Raw genomic sequence first — 24457 nt, 5'->3', positions numbered from 1 at the left:
CGTGGAAAAGTGCAGGGTGGTATCATCAGCGTAGGAGTGGATAGGACAAGAAGTTTGGTTTAGAAGATCATTAATGAATAATAAGAAGAGTGGGTGACAGGACAGAACCCCGAGGAACAGCACTGTTAATAGATTTAGGAGAACAGTGACCGTCTACTACAGCAGCAATAGAACGGTCAGAAAGGAAACTTGAGATGAAGTTATAGAGAGAAGGATAGAAACCGTAGGAGGGTAGATTGGAAATCAAAGCTTTGTGCCAGACTCTATCAAAAGCCTTTGATATGTCCAAGGCAACAGCAAAAGTTTCACCAAAATCTCTAAAAGAGGATGACCAAGATTCAGTAAGGAAAGCCAGAAGATCACCAGTAGAGTGGCCTTGACGGAACTCATATTGGCGATCAGATAGAAGGTTGTGAAGTGATAGATGTTTAAGAATCTTCCTGTTGAGGATAGATTAAAAAACTTTAGATAGGCAGGAATGGCAGATGGCATACTGTTCAAAACTTTAGATAGGCAGGAAATTAAAGCAAAAGGACTGTAGTTTGAGGGATTAGAACGGTCACCCTTTTTAGGAACAGGTTGAATGTAGGCAAACTTCCAGCAAGAAGGAAAGGTAGAGGCTGGTGTAGGAGTTGCCATGATGATATTAAAATTTTTGAGTGAAGGGTGTGTGTGTTATTAGGTGCTTGTAGTTTTGTGTGGAGGAAGAGAGTTGTCTTTAGAGGGCAGGCTGTGACTGCCCCCTTGTGTTGTGAGACACAAAGGGAAACGTTCAGTGAGGTCACAGCTGGGTTTAATGATAAGTTCACAGCACCCCCTGAACAGTGCTTTAGACCTCACTGGGAGTAATTATCGTTTCGGCAGGTGGCTACTGCCTCCTCCTCCATGTATCCTCCATGCCTCCTCCAACATTGTATCTGATCGCCATACTGGCGATCAGATACAAGGTTGTGAAGTGATAGATGTTTAAGAATCTTCTTGTTGAGGATAGATTCAAAAACTTTAGATAGGCAGGAAATTAAAGCAATAGGACAGTAGTTTGAGAGATTAGAATGGTCACCCTTTTTAGGAACAGGTTGAATGTAGGGAAACTTCCAGCAAGAAGGAAAGGTAGATGTTGACAGACAGAGCTGAAAGAGTTTGACTAGGCAAGGTACAAGCACAGAGGCACAGTTTCGGAGAACAACAGGAGGGACCCCATCAGGTCCATAAGCCTTCCGAGGGTTTAGGCCAGCAAGGGCATGGAAAACATCATTGCGAAGAATTTTAATACGTGGCATGAAGTGGTCAGAGGGTGGAGGAGAGGGAGGAACAAACCCAGAATCGTCCAAGGTAGAGTTTTTAGCAAAGGTTTGAGCAAAGAGTTTAGCTTTAGAAATAGATGTGATAGCAGTGGTGCCATCTGGTTGAAATAGAGGAGGGAAAGAAGAAGCAAAGTTATTGGAGATATTTATGGCTAGATGCCAGAAATCACAAGGGGAGTTAGATCTTGAAAGGTTTTGACATTTTCTGTTAATGAAGGAGTTTCTGGCTAGTTGGAGAACAGACTTGGCATGGTTCCGGGCAGAAATATAAAGTGCATGAGATCCTGGTGATGGAAGGCTTAAGTACCTTTTGTGGGCCACCTCTCTATCATGTATAGCACGAGAACAAGCTGTGTTAAACCAAGGTTTAGAAGGTTTAGGACGAGAAAAAGAGTGAAGAATGTACGTCTCCATGCCAGACACTATCACCTCTGTTATGCCCTCAGCACACAAAGAGAGATCTCTGACACAGAAAATCAGCAAAATACCTCCTCAGGTCCCCCCAACTAGCAGAGGGAAAACGCCAGAGGCACCTTCGCTTAGGGGGATCCTGAGGAGGGATTGGAGTGATAGGACAAGATAAAGATATGAGATTGTGATTGGAGGAGCCCAACGGAGAAGAAAGGGTGACAGCATAAACAGAAGGATTAGAGGTCAGGAAAAGGTCAAGAATGTTGGGTGTATCTCCAAGACGGTCAGGAATACGAGTAGGGTGTTGCACCAATTGCTCTAGGTCATGGAGGATAGCAAAGTTGTAGGCTAGTTCACCAGGATGGTCAGTGAAGGGAGAGGAAAGCCAAAGCTGGTGGTGAACATTGAAGTCTCCAAGAATGGAGATCTCTGCAAAAGGGAAGAGGGTCAGAATGTGCTCCACTCTGGAAGTCAAGTAGTCAAAGAATTTCTTATAGTCAGAGGAGTTAGGTGAGAGGTATACAGCACAGATAAATTTAGTATGAGAGTGACTCTGTAGTCGTAGCCAGATGGTGGAAAACTCAGAAGATTCAAGAGCGTGGGCACAAGAGCAGGTTAAGTCATTGCGCACATAAACGCAGCATCCAGCTTTGGATCGAAAATGAGGATAGAGAAAGTAGGAGGGAACAGAAAAGGGGCTACTGTCAGTTGCCTCAGACACCTGAGTTTCAGTGAGAAAAAGAAGATGAGGTTTAGAAGAGGAGAGGTGGTGTTCTACAGATTGAAAATTAGATCTGAGACTGCAAATGTTGCAGAAGTTAATGAAGAAAAAGTTGAGGGGGGTGTCAAGACCAAGACCAAGGGTGTAGTTCCTGGGTTTTCCTTAACATTGACTGGAATTAATTTTGTTTAGTAAGGGGTTAGATTCACTTTTTGGTCAGCCCTGAGCCAGTTAATGGTCTTAGGTTTGCAAGGAATGACAGTGACTCTCTCTACTTGTCCTCTTTTCTGGACAAAACTGATAGCATGGAGCTCATTTTCCCATATTAGAGTTTGTTTCTTATGATCCCAGGTCAGTTCATCTTTTTCCAGAACATCACAACCCAACAACAGCTCAACTCAGATAGCTATCCAGGACTACAGGAATCCACCTTTTGCATACCTTTTCTCCTCCTACTCCTATGTTCAACCACACTGAGCCCAGTATTCTTAAAGGTGTCCCTGTTACTCCTCTCAGGAGGGGTGTGGCACATCTCTGATTAATTTCACAATTTAGTTTCTGTGCTGCTGATTGCTTAATGAAAGTATAGTCACTACCAGTGTCCACTAAGACCCGCACTAATCATTGGTTTACAATGATGGATATAATAGGGGAGGTATTTTCCTATGTTAATCAAATATGGTATCTGGTCTCTGGTGGTCCCCAACACTCCTGCATGTCATGATTATTCTTACAGCAGTAAGTGCACCACTTTTTACTACAACCCTCTTTCATCTAACCTTCCACTTTCCTTGACGATTATTAAATCTGGGTCAGTGATGCATCCTGATCACAGGCTGGTTTTTCCTGATCCGCTTTTCTTCCCTCTTGTTTAATGCATATATGTCTGAATAAGATTTTACTGAAAGGAACTGTCTCTCATGTTCAACTCCATCTATTAATTTAGTTACAGGGTAGCTCTCTTGTTGCAGGGCCTCCAGTTTCTCTGAGGCCTTGGTCAGCAATCCATGACAAAGTTTTCTTTTTATTGTTTGATCTCTACTTGGATATTTTTCTTTAGGGAAGTTAGTTTCTATTACTGCATATTGACACTTAAATCTGTGATTAAAAGGGTAAAGACTACTTTGCCAGTCATTCTGCAGCTCTTCAAGTTGCTGCCATGCCCTGTTAAAATTAATCTCAGTTGTAAATTCATTTTGAAGAAAATTTTTGAGGGAATCCCAAGTTTGACACAAATTTTTCTATTGTTGATTTTGTACTAACAAGGCAGTTTGAGGGCTCAATCTAGTCTTGGCAATCTGCACTCTAGCTTCATAATCTATGGAAACCTGTTCTACTCTGTCCAAGAACATACGAAGTTTTCCTCCTGCTTCCATACCCTCTAAGTCATGTAAGGACATTTCTGGGATATCTCGCAGTTTTACTAAGAATAAAGCAGGAGAGGAAGTGACTGAAGCTTTGGGTGATGAAGCCATCCTCCTATTCTAATTTTCAATTGCATCATTCTGATGAGCAATTATCTCATGTAAGCCAGTTACTTTATTTTGTAAATTCTCCATTGTCAGCTGATAGGTTCCTGTTTCAAATTCTGACTCAATGGGATCCACTTCAATTAGTTAGGGATGGACTTTGGTGATGGGTTAGTTTCAGGCAAAAAATTTTATTCCTTTTTATCTATTGTGACAGGATCAGCATTAAATTGTCAGGTAACATAGCCACCTCTAATGTCCCTTACTCTGATGCATTATCTGAAAGATATTCCCTGATGCATTGAATAATTTTGTTACAGATTAGTACTTTCCCCTCTTCTGTAAAGTGTACCCCATCAAATGACAAGTGACTCTCAAAAGTTACTGTGTTAAACTGAATGAATCTGTGTTGGGCAACCTTCTCCCTAATGTTCTATTGAAACCATTTTTAATTTTATTATACTGAGTTAAGTTCACAGGATACTCATCAGGATATTTTCTTGGCTCTACTAGTACCAGCATTACATTGGCATCACCGTTACTTTCAATTGCTTCCTTGATGTTTATGATATTATTTTCAATTTCATCTATGATGGTACCTTCAATACCATTGCTTCCTAATCAGCAAACACACAAATCATGGGTCCAATTTAGAACTTTATTTTAGCCTGCTGTCCTCATAACATGAATTGGCTTTACCTCCTGGTGCTCTAAAAATCCTTATTTCTGCCCCTGGCACATCCAAATCATGGGGCAGCTGACTATGGACCAAAAAGGCTCCCTCTTTCCATTTCTCCCCTTAAGGTGCTTCACTCCAGGTAACCAATATCCCACTGTTGGTGCCAGTGTCATGGGGGGGTGAGGGGGCTTTTATTTATGGTATTTATTTTTTTATTTATTTATTTATTTTTTCACTGTTACAATTAAAAGGTTTCAGTTCAAATTTGGTTACAATTTCTTTTGGGATTGAAGTTTTCTGCTTTGATTAAGTCTAAGGTTCAATTTGGTTTTGATTTTTAGTTCTCGATAAAAAAAAAAAAAAAGGGAAAAAGAAGAATAAAAGTACTAGATTAGTTGCCATCGGTCATAGTTTCTGCCAAATAATTTTTACCTTGTTTTGTATGGTAGCGTTTTAGCTAGAGGTCTATAAGGCACTGAAAAATTCCATGACAACCAGAATGAGTTTTATTGATGTTAGTTTCTAAATAACAGTAAAGATTTCATTTCATTTTTCTCTCCAAATATACACTGCTATATTTAATAATTAATCTCTGTTACCTTGGAATTGTGGGACCCTTATATTGGAAACAATGTTACCTAATCAGTTCATGATAAATAGTTTGCACAAATATTTTCCACCATTAATTTGAATGTGCCCAGAGTTCCTTAATTTTCATAAAACAGCATCCTTTAAATGGTGTAGATGTTACATCAATATGTGTATGCATCACTGGTGTCTTACTATTGCATGGAAAAAGCAATGCACCCTAGAAGATTGCATCCTAAATTTTGGGTTCTTCCCCCCCTCTAAAGACCTAAGTAAACTTATTTCAAAGATTTACATTTTTCTAGTACCACAAAAAAAAAAAAAAATAAATAAATAGATAAAATAAAATCACCCTAAATGTTACATCTTTAAATTTTTGTTCCCTTCTTTCTAAAAATTAAGAAAGCTAAGATAATTTGGCCAGGGAATTTACATTTTTCTTTTGTACCTGTCACAATGATGTTCGGTTAGCATCTCAAGTAATATATATATATATATATATATATATATATATATATATATATATATATATATATATATATATATATATATATATATATAATATATATATATATATATAGGCAGAAAAATGGTTGGTGTTTCTTGATAAGAAGTTCATCCCCCCCATTCCATCCCAACCCCTCAAAAAAGTTTGGAGGCCTGTGGGGAATCATTTTTTTTTTTTTTGGGGGGGGTGAAAAATAAGTGAAATATGGACGTTCAAAAATCTAGGAAAATTTACCTAAATATTTCAAATCTCCCTAACCTATCCTAGCCTCTACACCCTTCTGCTTGGACGTTAATCTAACGTTACATAACTTAACCTAGCCGGTGGGGCTGCGCCCCCACTGGACTTACCCCACTAGGACGTTAACCTAATCTAGCATAACCTAACCTAATCAAACCCGACCTAGCATAACATAACATAACATAACATAACAACGAGGGACCTCAAAAATTATACTGCTATGCCTTACCGGTGTGGTGTTGAGATTCTCAGGGCGATGGAGGTGGGTACAGTTTGGCGGCTTCCTTAGTAAACACATGAAACTTCTTCCTTATGTCTGTATATCGCATCTTTAACCATTGCTGTTGCTAAATATTTCACACAGTGACTTCTTTTCCTGCTGAACACTGGCACTGTTCGTTTTACATCCCTCCACTGGGTAGCTATATTAACAAATGACAATGAACCTCTTATCAGAACGCCTGACATGTCTCTAAAACAAATGAAAAGTGTAACTGAACCTACCGTGGAAAGTCGGTGGCCTCAGGAATGGCCTCGCGAGTGGCACCTCGTGTTTGGAGGGATCAGCTGTACAGATACCATGAAATCCTAATATGCCGCTACCCACAGATCCCAGTTATAACAAGAAAATCATTTCAGGCATCATCAGGCTAAAAAGAAAAAAAAAAATTATAAAAATAACTACAAAGATGATGATGCCTGATGATGCCTTCTGTGAAGATGAAACGTTGCAATAAACGAAGAAGGAAGTCTGGTGTATCCCTGCTTACCTCATCTATAACTCGGAACCTGTTCTAATATATATATATATATATATATATATATATATATATATATATATATATATATATATATATATATATATATATATATATATATATATATATATATATATATATATATATATATATATATATATATATATATATATATATACGAGTATATATATATATTTGACTATTTAACATCTAAAGTGGAACACATCCTGACTCTCCTCTCTTTCGCAGCGATTTCCTTTCTTGAAGACTTCAATGTTGACTTTCCTCTCCCTTCACTAACCAACCTAGTGAACTAGCCTTTAACTTCGCTATCCTCTTCAACCTTGAGCAATTTGTAAAAAACCTTACTTGTACTTGCACCCCTGACCGTCTTGGAGATATGCCCAACATTCTTAACTTTTTTTCCAAACATTTAATCCTGCTCATGTTGTTACATTATCTTCTCCGATGGGCAACCTCCAATCATAGTCTTGTCCTATCGCTCCAATTCCTCCTCAGGATCTCCCAAAGCCCAAAGCAGAGGTGCCTGTGGCATATTGCCTCTGCTAATTGGGAACCTAATTATTATTATTATTATTATTATTATTATTATTATTATTATTTATTTATTTATTTATTTTTTAACGACTGTTGTTTCCGTGTCAGAAACCGTATTTGTGTGCTCAGCACATACCAGTGATGATGGTGTCTGGCATGGAGGCGTACATTTTTCTCTCTTTCTCTCGCCTTCAACTTTCAAAGCCTTGGTTTAACTGGGCCTGTTTTCGTAGTATCTATGATAAAGAGGCAGCCCGCAAACGATACTTGAGCCTTCCATAACCTGAATATCATGCACTGTATATTTCTGCCTGAACTCATGCCATGTTTACCCTCCAAGTAACCAAAAACTCTTTCATCAACAGAAAATGTCAAAATCTTTCTAGATTTAATTCCCCTCATCACTTCTAGCACCTCGCCAAAGATATCTCTATCAACTTGATTGCTTTTTTCTGTCTTTATTTCAACTTGATGGCACCTCTCTCTTCATCTATTTCTAAAGTTGAACTCTTTGTTGCATAAGTTTGAGAGAGAGAGAGAGAGAGAGAGAGAGAGAGAGAGAGAGAGAGAGAGACTGCCGGCACTTAAAGGAATGTGGAGTACGTGGACATGGTGTTTCTCTATGGATCACCAACAGACATCCTGCATCTACAATGCACATCCCGCCATGGATATCTGCCAATGTCGCTCGCCCACACATCAGTTTTATATCATGTCTAAAAAGTCTTAAAATGCATATGTTCCTAGAACATTTTCTTCTTACAATAATTTGCACTTTCAACTCTACCAGTATCTGCAAAAACTCATGTTGCACCCTGTATATAATGAAATAATCCTGAGCTTCGGAAGAGATGCCATGTCGGGAGTCGAACCCAGGGCCCATAACCTAGGACCCGGGAAAGAAACTCCAGCTCATCATTGCAGCTCATCCTGATGGGTGGTTGGGAGCTTTTATGTTTGGATTATCACACCATCGCTGAAAAACAAACCAGATGAAATAGCTAAAGATTCTTTTCCAAGTCCTGGCTCCTGTTTATCCGTTACGTATTTCATTCGTGCTACTTGGCAAGGCAGCCCACAGACACGTCGAAGATCACAGCCAAACCTTTGCATCCTTCATCACATACGTAAAGACGTTGCAATAGAAAAGTATAGGCCCGCCTATGGGCATCTTACATGTGCAACATATCAGCTGTCTTTACCCCGTTGTTTGTTGAGTGTCTTTATTTGAAAAACCTGGGAAAACAATACCTGTTTATGTATTTGGAAGCAAGATCTGATGGGGTCCCTCCTATTGTTCTCCGAAACAGTGCCTCCGTGCTTGCACCTTGCCTAGTCAAACTCTTTCAGCTCTGTCTGTCAACATCTACCTTTCTTTCTTGCTGGAAGTTTGTCTGCATTCAACCTGTTCCTAAAAAGGGTGACCATTCTAATCCCTCAAACTACTGTCCTATTGCTTTAATTTCCTGCCTATCTAAAGTTTTTGAATCTATCCTCAACAGGAAGATTCTTAAACATCTATCACTTCACAACCTTCTATCTGATCGCCAGTATGGGTTCCGTCAAGGCCGCTCTACTGGTGATCTTCTGGCTTTCCTTACTGAGTCTTGGTCATCCTCTTTTAGAGATTTTGGTGAAACTTTTGCTGTTGCCTTGGACATATCAAAAGCATTTGATAGAGTCTGGCACAAAGCTTTGATTTCCAAACTACCTTCCTACGGCTTCTCTCCTTCTTTCTCTCTGTAACTTCATCTCAAGTTTCCTTTCTGATCGTTCTATTGCTGCTGAGGTAGACAGTTACTGTTCTTCTCCTAAATCTATTAACAGTGGTGTTCCTCAGGGTTCCGTCCTGTCACCCACTCTCTTCTTATTATTCATTAATGATCTTCTAAACCAAACTTCTTGTCCTATCCACTCCTACACTGAGGATACCACCCTGCACTTTTCCACGTCTTTTCATAGACGTCCAACCCTTCAGGAGGTAAACATTTCACGCAGGGAAGCCACAGAACGCTTGACTTCTGATCTTTCTAAAATTTCTGATTGGGGCAGAGCAAACTTGGTATTGTTCAATGCCTCAAAAACTCAATTCTTCCATCTATCAACTCGACACAACCTTCCAAACAACTATCCCCTCTTCTTCAATGACACTCAACTGTCCCCCTCTTCTATACTGAACATCTTCGGTCTGTCCTTTACTTATAATCTGAACTGGAAACTTCACATCTCATCTCTAGCTAAAACAGCTTCTATGAAGTTAGGTGTTCTGAGACGTCTCCGCCAGTTTTTCTCACCCCTCTAGCTGCTAACTCTGTACAAGGGCCTTATCCGTCCATATATGGAGTATGCTTCACATGTCTGGGGGTGTTCCACTGATACTGCTCTTCTAGACAGGGTGGAATCGAAAGCTTTTCGTCTCATCAACTCCTCTCCTCTAACTGACTGTCTTCAGCCTCTCTCTCTCACCGCCGCAATGTTGCATATCTAGCTGTCTTCTACCGCTATTTTCATGCTAACTGCTCTTCTGATATTGCTAACTGCATGTCTCCCCTCCTCCTGCGGCGTCGCTGCACAAGACTTTTTTTTCTCTCACTCATATTCTGTCCACCTCTCTAACGCAAGAGTTAACCAGTATTCTCAATCATTCATCCCATTCTCTGGTAAACTCTGGGACTTCCTGCCTGCTTCTGTATTTCCACCTTCCTATGACTTGAATTACTTCAAGAGGGAGGTTTCAAGACACTTATTCATCAATTTTTGACCACTGCTTTGACCCTTTTGGCATTTCAGTGGGCATATTTTTTGATTGAATTTTTGTTGCTCTTGGCCAGTGTCCTTACTACATAAAAAAAAGACAGAACCTTCAATATATATATATATATATATATATATATATATATATATATATATATATATATATATATATATATATATATATATATATATATATATATATACTTTCAGTTTTCGGGAAAATGTATTGTTCTTGGATATGAGGTGCCTCTCTTTGTCGAGAGGTTGACTTCATTGACCCTCTTTGTGACTTCTGTTGCCTAATTTAGATTTTTCTTTATATAATTTTATATAATAATTTATATAATTTATATATATAATCTTATTTTTTTCTGCCATATATATATATATATATATATATATATATATATATATATATATATATATATATATATATATATATATATATATATATATATATATATATATATATATATATATATATATATATATATATATATATATATATATATATATATATATATATATATATATATATATATATATATATATATATATATATATATATATATATATATATATATATATTAACAGTGGTGTTCCTCAGGGTTCTGCCCTGTCACCCACTCTCTTCTTATTGTTCATTAATGATCTTCTAAACCAAACTTCTTGTCCTATCCATTCCTATGCTGATGATACCACCCTGCACTTTTCCACGTCTTTTCATAGACGTCCAACCCTTCAGGAGGTAAACATATCACGCAGGGAAGCCACAGAACGCCTGACTTCTGATCTTTCTAAAATTTCTGATTGGGGCAGAGCAAACTTGGTATTGTTCAATGCCTCAAAAACTCAATTCCTCCATCTATCAACTCGACACAACCTTCCAGACAACTATCCCCTCTTCTTCAATGACACTCAACTGTCCCCCTCTTCTACACTGAACATCCTCGGTCTGTCCTTTACTTATAATCTGAACTGGAAACTTCACATCTCATCTCTAGCTAAAACAGCTTCTATGAAGTTAGGTGTTCTGAGACGTCTCCGCCAGTTTTTCTCACCCCCCAGCTGCTAACTCTGTACAAGGGCCTTATCCGTCCATGTATGGAGTATGCTTCACATGTCTGGGGGGGTTCCACTCATACTGCTCTTCTAGACAGGGTGGAATCAAAAGCTTTTCGTCTCATCAACTCCTCTCCTCTAACTGACTGTCTTCAGCCCCTCTCTCACCGCCACAATGTTGCATATCTAGCTGTTTTCTACCGCTATTTTCATGCCAACTGCTCTTCTGATCTTGCTAACTGCATGCCTCCCCTCCTTCCGCGGCCTCGCTGCACAAGACTTTCTTCTTTCTCTCACCCCTATTCTGTCCACCTCTCTAACGCAAGAGTTAACCAGTATTCTCAATCATTCATCCCTTTCTCTGGTAAACTCTGGAACTCACTGCCTGCTTCTGTATTTCCACCTTCCTATGACTTGAATTCCTTCAAGAGGGAGGTTTCAAGAGACTTATCCACCAATTTTTGACCACTGCTTTGACCCTTTTATGGGACTGGCATTTCAGTGGGCATTTTTTTATTAGATTTTTGGTGCCCTTGGCCAATATCCTTCCTACATAAAAAAAAAAAAAAAAAAAAAAAAAAAAAAAAATATATATATATATATATATATATATATATATATATATATATATATATATATATATATATATATATATATATATATATATATATATATATATATATATATATATATATATATATATATATATATATATATATATATATATATATATATATATATGTATGTATGTATATATATTCTGTATGTATAGCACCCTACAGTTGTAGTGCCATGGTTATATCAATCAGCCAACCAGCACCTCATCTTGCTCCTTCCCAGGTAAGACAGACACACCTGTACCAGTATGCAGACCGTATGGACAAGAAAGGTCGTGTCACCTCCACCCTAGGTCTCCGCTGGCGGGCTCCCGAGTTCTTCGAGGGACGGCAAGCCACTGTCACCTGCCGCGCCTCTGTTGGTTCCTACTCCACCTCCACCTCAGACACAGTGTACCTGGAGACGGCTTCCAGTGCTCGTTACAACCACTACGCCTCAAGAGGTGTGTGTGTGTGTGTGTGTGTGAATACAATATCTAATAGCGGTGTAGGTTAATTCAAGATTTGTCCAGCATTCGGGGTCAGAGCATGCGTCAACAGCGTGCCAGATGCTTGATTCGATGCCTCGTTTGCTTTCTGCCATCACGGAGTGAGCATTTCCCTGCTGGTCTGAGAATGAATTCGGTAGATGATATATTCGGCTCATGGTTTCTTGGGACGGTTTAATTATTCAGATACATTATTTTCGTGTCTAATGCTATTTTTGTTACATTTTATGTGATCTTCATTGCCTCAATAACGTCTTTTGGTTTCCAAATCTCTCATGGTAAAAAAAAAAAAAATAATAAGATTGATGTCAGTGAAGTACTTGGGTCACATATAACACAGTGGTGTATATCCTTATCGCCGCAAACTGTTCGTTCCTGAGATATTAATTCTTATCAGATTTTATCGGTTCCTCCGCGTACGCACATTACCTCGCGCCATGATAGTCTGCAGGCAGTGTCGGGAGGTTTAGTTAGGCTAGGTTAGATTTAGTTAAGTTAGGTTTGGTTAGGTTACGTTAGATTAATTAGGTTAGGTTAGGTTTGGTTAGGTTAGGTTTAGTTAGGTTAGGTCAGGTTAGGTTTCCCAAGAAACAATGAGCCAAATACATCATCTACCAGTCAAATGGATATGTTTAGTGTTTATAAGCGAATTCGTCCCTTATAGAGTGTGGTCCATTGAAACCAAAAGAAGACTTTATTGAGGTAACGAAGATCACATAAAATGTAACAACAATAGCATTAGAAACGAAAATAATGTATCTGAGTAGTCAAACCGTCCCAAGAAACCATGAGCCAAATATATCATCTACCGAATTCATCCTCAGACCAGCAGGGAGATGCTCACTTCGTGACATCAGAACACAAATGAAGCATTGAAACATACATCTGGCACGCTGTTCAGGCATGCGCTGACCCCGAATGCTGGATAGATCTCAGTAAACCTACAGCGGTCTTAACCACTCTTCATCCTGGAGTCTCTCTCTCTCTCTCTCTCTCTCTCTCTCTCTCTCTCTCTCTCTCTCTCTCTCTCTCTCTCACCTGTGCACACCGCTCCATATTCCTCGCACACACACACACACACACACGCACACTCGCATCTCTTGCAGGTTGCCGATTGGGCGGTGAGTGGGTGGCTGTGGGCATGTGCGCGGTGTTCGCGCTTTGCTGTTGCTGCCCGCGCTAGGAGAGAAGCCGTCCCGTGGAGTGCTACAGTTTGTCATCACAAAGGAGCGCCCTGACGAGGAACTGCTGATGGTGTTGCCGGCGAAAAAGGAGGCGGCAGAATAGGACGTTCGGTGACCGCAGTTGCGGAAGAATTACCAGAATGCCTCATAGTCATTCGCCGTCACTCAAACTGTCATGTGAGAGGAACGAAGAGGAGGATTTGAGTGAGAAACTGACTAGTCAGTGTTTCCCTCACTGTTACTACCATTTTCATTACTAAATGGATGGTTGTGAGTGCTGTCTCTTCATTCATCTCACCGCCCTCTCCGTCATCACCGTCATGCTCCGTCACGATCCCGTCACAACGTAGATAGATGTTACCCGCCTAGTAATCACAAATGCACACACATAAAACAAAGGAGCAGTACCGTTGTCATAAACATTACACACTAAGCAGTACATAAGAGTAAAATTTTGAAAAAAAAAAGAAAAGAAAAGAAATACCTGCATAACGGACTTAGATGTTAAGATAATTAGTCACACTGCTTGTATAACTGTATAACGCCTCTGTCCTTAAACAGCTCCAACCCTACTCATAAGTTAACAGGAAGCGTAGAATGGAGGAGAGTAGGTGTAGACAACAAATATAACATAAGCAGCAGTAGTAGGAAGAGGGCCATTAAGTCGGGAAGTAGATAGTGTACCACCACCACCACCACAAGTGGACACCAACAACATCACGTTTTGGAAAGCAGCCGGAGTCCATATAAAAAAAGTGGGATAAAGCTTTCACGGTCGCATTCCTAGTCCATTGTATTTGCCACACCTAATACATTATCGATGAGAGGAGACCTGCCCATAGGGAAAGTAATTCACCAATCTGTACTTGAAATAATAAAAAAAACATTTATCATGTTTATTTTTACGAATTATTCTCCTGCATTACCGCTTGAAGACTGATTTCAATATATTCATATACAATAATCCTTATTTTATATAAATGATTGACAGCTCTATTACTGCGTAAACACGCATGATCCAGCTTGCACTGTGAATAAGGGAAGAAATGGCCTCTGACACTTACGGGAAGTCAGTGGCTTTTACTTTTGTGTTTGGTAAGCAGTCTTTTTGAATCATGTGTATAAAAGAGAGGAAAAAAGTACTTGTTTTAACTTTATTATCCGATTTTTTTCCTTTTAATAACCAACCAGAAAAGATAATGATAATAATTATCAGAAACAACAGCAGCAATAGTAGCAACAGGAACAGCAGCAGCAGCAGCAGCAGCAGCAGCAGCAGTATAGTAGCAGCAGCAGCAGCAGCAGCAGCAGCAGCAGCAGCAGCAGTAGTAGTAGTAGTAGTAGTAGTAGTAGTAGTAGTAGTAGTAGTAATAATTTATAAGTTTATTGTCATATTTTTTTTTATTACATATAATTTATAATGATATACATTTAGTGAGGCATTAGTCAGCCGACCTTCTGCTCCGCGGCGACAGGGAGAGTATAAAAGATAGCACAAATATATAAAGGGGGACAATAGTTTGCTTAGAAATAAAAATATTTTGCCTTGATAGTTACATGAGGTAATTAATATAATGAATACTAATTAAAGAATTTGAAAATACAAATGGCACGAATAACATACATATGGTTTTATTGATGGAAACACTTGAATATTTTTTTAATGTTTTAAAATTAGTAATACTTTTTCAAATAATTTCGTAATTAAGTTACCGAGCCAACATAGTGCATAGAACATTTGTATGTTTTTGCTTGTGAACGCACTAACTCAATAAGGTTTCCCCTCGTACCTTAACTGTAGCGAAGAACAGTAAATAATTTATTAGTACCACTATTATTTATTATGTCATTGTAAATATTAAGTATAAGAAATTATTTCTTTAAAAACTCAAATTTCAGTTATCACAAATTATTGAATAACGAATTAGTTGGGTCATACTTGCCTTTAAAGGTATTTTCTAATTTTATTTTGCGCAAAGAAGGCTTTTTTTTTTTTTACAGTGAAAGGCCAAGTGCATCCCCAGACAGACAGACAGTAAATGCTGTTTGGATAACAAAATAAGAAGTATATGCTTCGCAATGCTTTAGTCGTTTGTGCTTAACTCTGTATAAAACTTACACACACACACACACACACACACACACACACACATATATATATATATATATATATATATATATATATATATATATATATATATATATATATATATATATATATATATATATATATATATATATATATATATTTTTAATACACTCACACTGACAGATTGTTATTTTATTCTCCAATTTAAATGTTCGTTTATAATAACACCAAGAAATCTAGTATATGTAACTCTGAATTTTGTGTCCCACTATGTAAACTGAGCCTAAAATATTATCATCATAACGATTTTGATAAAAATACATAATTAGTTATCCTTGTGTATGTTCAATGTCTCAAAAACTTAATTCCTCCATCTATCAACTCGACACAACCTTCCAGACAACTATCCCCTCTTCTTCAGTGACACTCAACTGTCCCCCTCTTCTACACTGAACATCCTCGGTCTGTCCTTTACTGGTAATCTAAACTGGAAACTTCACATCTCATCTCTATGTAAAACAGCTTCTATGCTAACTGCATGCCTCCCCTCCTCCCTCGGCCTCGCTGCACAAGGCTTTCTTCTGTCCACCTCTCTAATGCAAGAGTTAACCAGTATTCTCACTCATTCGTCCCTATCTCTGGTAAACTCTGGAACTCCCTGCCTGCTTCTGTATTTCCACCTTCCTATGACTTGAACTCCTATAAGAGGAAGGTTTCAAGACACTTATTCTTCAATTTTTGACTACCACTTTGGACACTTTTCGGGGATCGGCATCTCTGTGGGCCTTTTTTTCTTTATATATTGGATTTTTGTTGCTCCTGGCCAGTGTCCCTCCTACATAAAAAAAAGTAAGTTTATTAGCTATTACCCACTTATTTTTCTATAGTTCACTATTAACTTTAGCGTGTAACGGGTCTAATGTCTTTAAATTTATGTCATCTGCAAATAAAACATGACTCGCATCATAACTGGCTTTACAAGTATCAATATTATATACCAAGAATAATAAAGGTCCCAAAAATTATGCTTGAGGTGTCATGGGACAAAAAGTAAAGATGATTAAATTAAATAGAGGGGATATAGAAGACAACATCATTCAATTATGATCATGTAAAATTATTTAGTCAAGATTAACCTAAAGGAACGGCAACGTCTCTAAATTATTTTATTTATCTATCTATCTATCTATCTATCTATATATATATATATATATATATATATATATATATATATATATATATATATATATATATATATATATATATATATATATTTTTTTTTTTTTTTTTTTTTTTTTTGGGGGGGGGGGAAGGAATAGAGGGTGGGTTCGTAAATAAAACTTTGTATATATTTTCGAGATCAGTAAGAATTTAGGACAAGGATATTAAATGAAATTGTAATATAGGAATTGACAAATTATATATATTTGAGATGAGAACTTAGCTTAGCGCGAATGAATACAACAGCCCTGTTGATGCCAATGCTATGTAAAAACCAGAAAACCAGGATTCCTGGATTTTGTTAAATAAGTCAGATAAAAAATCCCTCTCACAAGATGCTATAAATTGAGTGGAAACTTGTAGGAAATGATAACTCTGTGTAGTTATGGAGAAATTCTGAGAATATTTGAGTTCTAAATTTTCTAAATTTTCTAGATTTTATCTTTTCTCTCTCTCTCTCTCTCTCTCTCTCTCTCTCTCTCTCTCTCTCTCTCTCTCTCTCTCTCTCTCTCTCTCTCTCTCTTTCTGTGGATCTATTTTTTACGAAAGCCGAACTGATCTTTGGATAACAATTTAGTGTCTTATAAAAACAGACTAAATCTTTTAACAATTGATTTTTCAAACTCTTTACTTAATGATAGACTGTGTTAGGGTCTGGCAGTATGTGGGAACTGTTAGCTAGGATGTTCAAGAACAATCTTAGAGCAGAGAAGGGACATTGACTTTTAGGGACACTGAAAAAAATGTATTATTACTCATGGCGGAAAGAACTAGTTTGTAATGTGAGGCGGTCTATATAAAGCCTGGCGGCAGACCGCACAACTTTTATTCTCATACTATTTTCATTTTTTTTTTTTTTTTCTGTGTGCTTTGTTCTCCCCACCCCCACCCCTCGCATTATTTATTTTCTTTAATAAACTGAAACTGAACTGCACGACTTAGTGGCTAACCGACCATCATAGATGACAGGTGTGTTTGTCACATTGTTCCGAGAATCTTATATTGCTTAAAAACTTTGTTCAAATAAAAATAACCATTTGAGCCTGAGATAAAATAATTACTTCATTGACCATCATTATTGACAGAGAGAAGAACATTCAAATTCCCTGGCCAGTTATCTATTTAGTTCTAAGGGAATAACTTCAAGATGTAAACCTAAAACTCAGGGTAGATAAGTAAAATTTTCTTTTGATTATGTATTAGTCATTACACCAGTAATACACAACATTTTGATATAACACCCACACTGCAATTATTAGGATTAACATCTGGCCATACTCAGATTAACTTGGTGAAAATTATTCATTTTAAAAATTTCTCATGAACTGATTAGGGGCATTGTCACTTCCTAGTATAGGGATCCCACAACTTCAAGGTAACAGATTAATCTTCTAGATAAACCATTGTGTATTCAGAGAAAATAAAATGAAGACTGTTTCTTTTTTATATAGATACTTGCATCTTTTTTTTTTTATCACGGGATTTTCCAGTGCCTTATAAAACCCTGGTTAATTAATAAGAATAAAAGATAAATGTATTAAGCATAAACCCATGGTTGGTGGCAGCTACCTTTAATTTCATAAACCAAACAAACTTAAGTTCAAAACATAACTCTGACTCTGTAGTCGTAGCCAGATAGTTTTCCACCATCTGGCTACGACTACAGAGTCACTCTCATACTAAATTTATCTGTGCTGTATACCTCTCTCCTAACTCCTCTGACTATAAGAAATTCTTTGACTACTTAACTTCCAAAGTGGAGCACATTCTGACCCTCTTACCTTTTGCAGAGATCTCCATTCTTGGAGACTTCAATGTTCACCACCAGCTTTGGCTTTCCTCTCCCTTCACTGACCATCCTGGTGAACTAGCCTACAACTTTGCTATCCTCCATGACCTAGAGCAATTGGTGCAACACCCTACTCGTATTCCTGACCGTCTTGGAGATACGCCCAACATTCTTGACCTTTTCCTGACCTCTAATCCTTCTGCTTATGCTGTCACCCTTTCTTCTCCGTTGGGCTCCTCCGATCACAATCTCATATCTTTATCTTGTCCTATCACTCCAATCCCTCCTCAGGATCCCCCTAAGCGAAGGTGCCTCTGGCGTTATGCCTCTGCTAGTTGGGGGGACCTGAGGAGGTATTTTGCTGATTTTCCTTGGAATGACTACTGCTTCCGTGTCAGAGACCCGTCTTTGCGTTCTGAGCCCATAACAGAGGTGATAGTGTCTGGCATGGAGGCGTACATTCCTGACTCTTTTTCTCGTCCTAAACCTTCTAAACCTTGGTTTAACATAGCTTGTTCTCGTGCTATACATGATAGAGAGGTGGCCCACAAAAGGTACTTAAGCTTTTCATCACCAGAATCTCATGCACTTTATATTTCTGCCCGGAACCATGCCAAGTCTGTTCTCCAACTAGCCAAAAACTCCTTCATTAACAGAAAATGTCAAAACCTTTCAAGATCTAACTCCCCTCGTGATTTCTGGCATCTAGCCAAAAATATCTCCAATAACTTTACTTCTTCTTCTTTCCCTCCTCTACTTCAACCAGATGGCACCACTGCTATCACATCTATTTCTAAAGCTGAACTCTTTGCTCAAACCTTTGCTAAAAGCTCTACCTTGGACGATTCTGGGCTTGTTCCTCCCTCTTCTCCACCCTCTGACTACTTCATGCCACCTATTAAAATTCTTCGCAATGATGTTTTCCATGCCCTCGCTGGCCTAAACCCTCGGAAGGCTTATGGACCTGATGGGGTCCCTCCTATTGTTCTCCGAAACTGTGCCTCCGTGCTTGTACCTTGCCTAGTCAAACTCTTTCAGCTCTATCTGTCAACATCTACCTTTCCTTCTTGCTGGAAGTTTGCCTACATTCAACCTGTTCCTAAAAAGGGTGACCGCTCTAATCCCTCAAACTACCGTCCTATTGCTTTAATTTCCTGCTTATCTAAAGTTTTTAAATCTATCCTCAACAGGAAGATTCTTAAACATCTATCACTTCACAACCTTCTATCTGATCGCCAGTATGGATTCCGTCAAGGCCGCTCTACTGGTGATCTTCTGGCTTTCCTTAGTGAGTCTTGGTTATCCTCTTTTAGAGATTTTGGTGAAACTTTTGCTGTTGCCTTGGACATATCAAAAGCCTTTGATAGAGTCTGGCACAAAGCTTTGATTTCCAAACTACCCTCCTACGGTTTCTATCCTTCTCTCTGTAACTTCATCTCAAGTTTCCTTTCTGACCGTTCTATTGCTGCTGTGGTAGACGGTCACTGTTCTTCTCCTAAATCTATTAACAGTGGTGTTCCTCAGGGTTCCGTCCTGTCACTCACTCTCTTCTTATTATTCATTAATGATCTTCTAAACCAAACTTCTTGTCCTATCCACTCCTACGCTGATGATACCACCTTGCACTTTTCCACGTCTTTTCATAGACGTCCAACCCTTCAGGAGGTAAACATATCACGCAGGGAAGCCACAGAACGCCTGACTTCTGATCTTTCTAAAATTTCTGATTGGGGCAGAGCAAACTTGGTATTGTTCAATGCCTCAAAAACTCAATTCCTCCATCTATCAACTCGACACAACCTTCCAGACAACTCTCCCTTCTTCTTCAATGACACTCAACTGTCCCCCTCTTCTACACTGAACATCCTCGGTCTGTCCTTTACTTATAATCTGAACTGGAAACTTTACATCTCATCTCTAACTAAAACAGCTTCTATGAAATTAAGTGTTCTGAGACGTCTCCGCCAGTTTTTCTCACCCCCCCAGCTGCTAACTCTGTACAAGGGCCTTATCCGTCCATGTATGGAGTATGCTTCATATGTCTGGGGGGGTTCCACTCATACTGCTCTTCTAGACAGGGTGGAATCAAAAGCTTTTCGTTTCATCAACTCCTCTCCTCTAACTGACTGTCTTCAGCCTCTCTCTCACCGCCGCAATGTTGCATATCTAGCTGTCTTCTACCGCTATTTCCATGCTAACTGCTCTTCTGATCTTGCTAACAGCATGCCTCCCCTCCTCCCGCGGCCTCGCTGCACAAGACTTTCTTCTTTCTCTCACCCCTATTCTGTCCACCTCTCTAAGGCAAGAGTTAACCAGTATTCTCAATCATGCATCCCTTTCTCTGGTAAACTCTGGAACTCCCTGCTTGCTTCTGTATTTCCACCTTCCTATGACTTGAATTCCTTCAAGAGGGAGGTTTCAAGACACTTATCCACCAATTTTTGACCACTGCTTTGACCCTTTTATGGGACTGGCATTTCAGTGGGCATTTTTTTTATTAGATTTTTGTTGCCCTTGGCCAGTATCCTTCCTACATAAAAAAAATAAATAAATAAAAAAATAAACAAAGTAAACAAAACATTAACTAAATTACCATCCAACTTAATAATATTATTAATCAAAAGAAACAACCAAAGAACTTTAAAACTAGTCAATCAAATTCATTCTCCTCCTCCCTTGTTAGAGAGGCACTCCCTTGTTAATATTTTTTTCAGTGTGGATACGCTCTTATTACAAAACACTGCTTGTTTCCTGTCTGTCAAGTAGCTTGAAAAAAAGATTTAGTGGTAAGACTTTTATACCCAAATTCTTAAGTTTGTCTAGCAATATTCTATACTCAAGTGAGTCAAAGGCCTTGGACAGATCTAAAAATACTCCTGCAACATGATTTTTTTTTTCTAAACATTCATATACTTCCCTTGTAGATTTTATCTTTTTTTTTTTCTCTCTCTCTCTCTCTTTCTGTGGATCTATTTTTTACGAAAGCCGAACTAATCTTTGGATAACAATTTAGTGTCTTATAAAGACAGACTAAATCTTTTAACAATTGATCTTTCAAACTCTTTACTTAATGATGGTAAAATTGACAATGGCCGACAATTTTCATTTTCTTTGTCATCTGATTTATGAACGTGAATTACTTTGGCAATTTTTAATTTTGTCTGTAAAACATCTTTCCCTAAACACTAGTTGACTACATGGCTGAGTGGGACGTCAATATACTAGGCAGTGTGTCACAGGAGACCTGGGGGAATATCATTATGGCCACCTGATATATTTTTCAGGGATCTGTTGAACTTCTTGTGGGATAACTGGATACAGATATATAAATTATATTTCTGGAGGATTATTATATCTAATTGCAATTAATTGGACATATCTAAATTTTCAGATATATTAAAAAAAATTATTATTGAAGATATTTCAGCTAGATAGTTATATTTTTTTAATTTGATTTCATTGCTTTGACAACTGTTATTTCTACCCATCAAATTATATATAACAGCCCAAGTTAATTTAACATTACCTTGTCTAAGTTTTAGTTGATCTTTAAGATAATTATTTTTGACAAAAAAGACAGTAAGCTTGTTTCTACAGTTTCTATCCTGAATTCCGTATGTTACAGGCCATTTTGCCGCCAGTCTACCTAGTCTGTGCTTTTCAGTAATACTGTTTCTTAGGCCTGCTGTAATATGAGAATTTTTATTGTGCTTATTATTAATCTTCATCTTTCTTAGTGGCAGTAGCAGCAACAGTATCAAGAAATAACTACTTATTTTTAAATAAATAGAAAATAATAACAATGATATAATAATAATAATAATAATAATAATAACAATAATGATAATAATAATAATGATAATAATAATAATAATAATAGTAATAATAATAATAATTATTATTATCATTATTATTATTATTATTATTATTATTATTATTATTATTATTATTATTATTATCATTATTATTATTATTACTTTTATTATTATTATTATCATCATCATTATTATTATTATTGTTATTAGTTGTGTGTGACGCTAAAGCAAGAGCTGATAGAAGATTGGGGGGGTAATGTTAACAGAGAATGTTCTAGAAAATAAGAAAATGTTCTGAAAATAGGAGAAAAAAAAAAAAAAAACATTTGGCAGTGAGGAACAGGTGAAAGCAGCTTGGTAGGATATAGTGGGAAGGAGGTAGGGAGAATATTTTGAGAAATAGCTGAATCTGTAGGAGAGAGAGCCTGAGATTGGGGCATTTGGGCGGGACGCTAATGATTAGAGTTAATATACTAGGGGAGTTAAATGAGGCAAATATAACGAAGAGGGAGGTCCAGGTAGCAGTAAGGGACTCAGAAATGGAAAACCACCAGGTCTGGATAGAAGTGCAGTGAAGTGTTTGAAGGCAGGTGAAGGTCAATGTTATAGTGTGGTTGGCTGGAATGTTAAATGTGCGTTTTCTGACTAGCACGGTGTCGTTGGAGTGGGCAAGAGCATGCGTGGGTTCACTGTATATAGGAAGTAAGAAAGAGAACAAACGTTACAAGAGACTTGGCAGGATGGGCAGAGCAATGTGTGCTAAGATGGTAAGCACATGTTGATCAAATGGAGGATGATTGGCTGGTGAAGAAGAACAGTAAGATCAAATGTGGGAGGTGTGAACTTGCGAGGCCATGTGATGGATATATAGTGTAAACGAACACTAAAAGTTTCGAGGAATGATACTGCTGGAGCATATGAAAATTATTGTGTTTGACAGAAGCGAATGGAGAACAGTTTTGAGTGCATGAGGAATTACGCGAACCTGCGACATCCGAGTAAAGAACCACACATCGACAGTTTCGCACAGTATGGGCCATTATGGTGTGGTAGGAGAGAATACTTACTATGGAGCTTTGTTCCGGACCAAAGTATCCAAGTTGTGCAACTGATCCCCGTAAAGTGACGGCAGGAGTACTTTCTCACCTCCATCATGGTGGTGTGAATGAGTGTGAAAGTTGTGTACCTTGTCTTGGTTATCCCCTTTTTGGGAGAGATAGCCTTGGTATACCTATGTATGTATATAAGTATGTATATATGTATGTATGTATGTATTATTATTATTATTATCATTATTATTATTATTATTATTATGTATTATTATTATTATTATTATTATTACTAGTAGTAGTAATAGTAGTAGTAGTAGTAGTAGTAGTAGTAGTAGTAGTAGTAGTAGTAGTAGTAGTAATAATAATAATAATAATAATAATAATAATAATAATAATAATAATAATAATAATAATGATAATAATTTTATTTATCATTATTATAATAATTATTATTATTATTACCATTACTATTATTATCACCACTACTACTCGAAGAATTTTTCTCGTCACTTTCCTATCGCTGTATTTACCTCAGAAGTGTTGCATTAATTAATAAATGCAACCCTTAGCTGACAACACTATCAGTTTGTGTTTGAATCTCATAAAATCATTACTCAAGTGTGATAGTCATTACCATCATTTATGGTTCAACTTCTCTATGATTCTGCTTTGTTGATCATAATAACGGTGATGTACCACTGATGCACATATTATTGCAGCTCAACCATTATATTTCAGATGAGTATGCTTACCACAAGGTAACCATCAGTGACGTAGCCTTAAAACCCTAACATATTGTAGTGTCAAAAAATCTTAATGTATCCGCCCTTGACTGGTTTATTACACAAGCTGTTTAACGAGGCTTCATTTTTAGTCTGGTTATTAGAAAAATGAGAAAAAAGTACAAGGTGAAGCAAAACCCTCGCCTCCCTCACTGCGCAAAAGACGTGACAATTGAATCCCGTATCATGTGGATTCGATTCTTCAAACCATGGACCCGAGGTTATGTGCGGGGATTTCTAAGGGAACTGTGTTAGATTACCACCATGGGTCACAGTGGTCGAGTCTCTTGCTGTTTCTGCATCCTGCACTACAATTTAGTTAGCTAGAGACAGAAGCAGGCCGAAGATGGACAAACTACTCCGTCTTG

The 24457-nt window shown here is 37.8% G+C and overlaps 1 protein-coding gene and 1 long non-coding RNA gene across 6 annotated transcripts in view; one reads left to right on the top strand and one right to left on the bottom strand.

Annotated features, from left to right (window-relative positions):
- Nucleotides 1-6619, bottom strand: part of LOC135104924 (uncharacterized) — a 32800-nt gene extending 26181 nt beyond the window's left edge. Inside the window, exon 1 of one of the 4 annotated variants that reach the window (XR_010270600.1) lies at nt 6425-6619. This is a non-coding gene — a long non-coding RNA (uncharacterized LOC135104924). The other 3 variants (XR_010270604.1, XR_010270601.1, XR_010270603.1) reach the window with 3 other exon arrangements.
- LOC135104923 (uncharacterized) overlaps nt 1-14234 on the top strand; it is a 158928-nt gene extending 144694 nt beyond the window's left edge. Inside the window, exons 5-6 of one of the 2 annotated variants that reach the window (XM_064012686.1) lie at nt 11893-12112; nt 13264-14234. In XM_064012686.1, the coding sequence (XP_063868756.1) occupies nt 11893-12112; nt 13264-13340 (297 nt within the window). In that variant the 3' untranslated portion in view covers nt 13341-14234. Of the gene's footprint in view, nt 1-11892; nt 12113-13263 lie in introns of those variants that run through there. The other variant, XR_010270598.1, reaches the window with a different exon arrangement.
- Nucleotides 14235-24457: the final 10223 nt, after the last annotated feature.

The sequence above is a fragment of the Scylla paramamosain genome, chromosome 11, assembly GCF_035594125.1.
Source record: "Scylla paramamosain isolate STU-SP2022 chromosome 11, ASM3559412v1, whole genome shotgun sequence".
Lineage (NCBI taxonomy): Eukaryota > Metazoa > Arthropoda > Malacostraca > Decapoda > Portunidae > Scylla > Scylla paramamosain.
The sequence above is the reverse complement of the archived record's forward strand: the minus strand, read 5'-3'. Positions and strand labels throughout refer to the sequence as shown.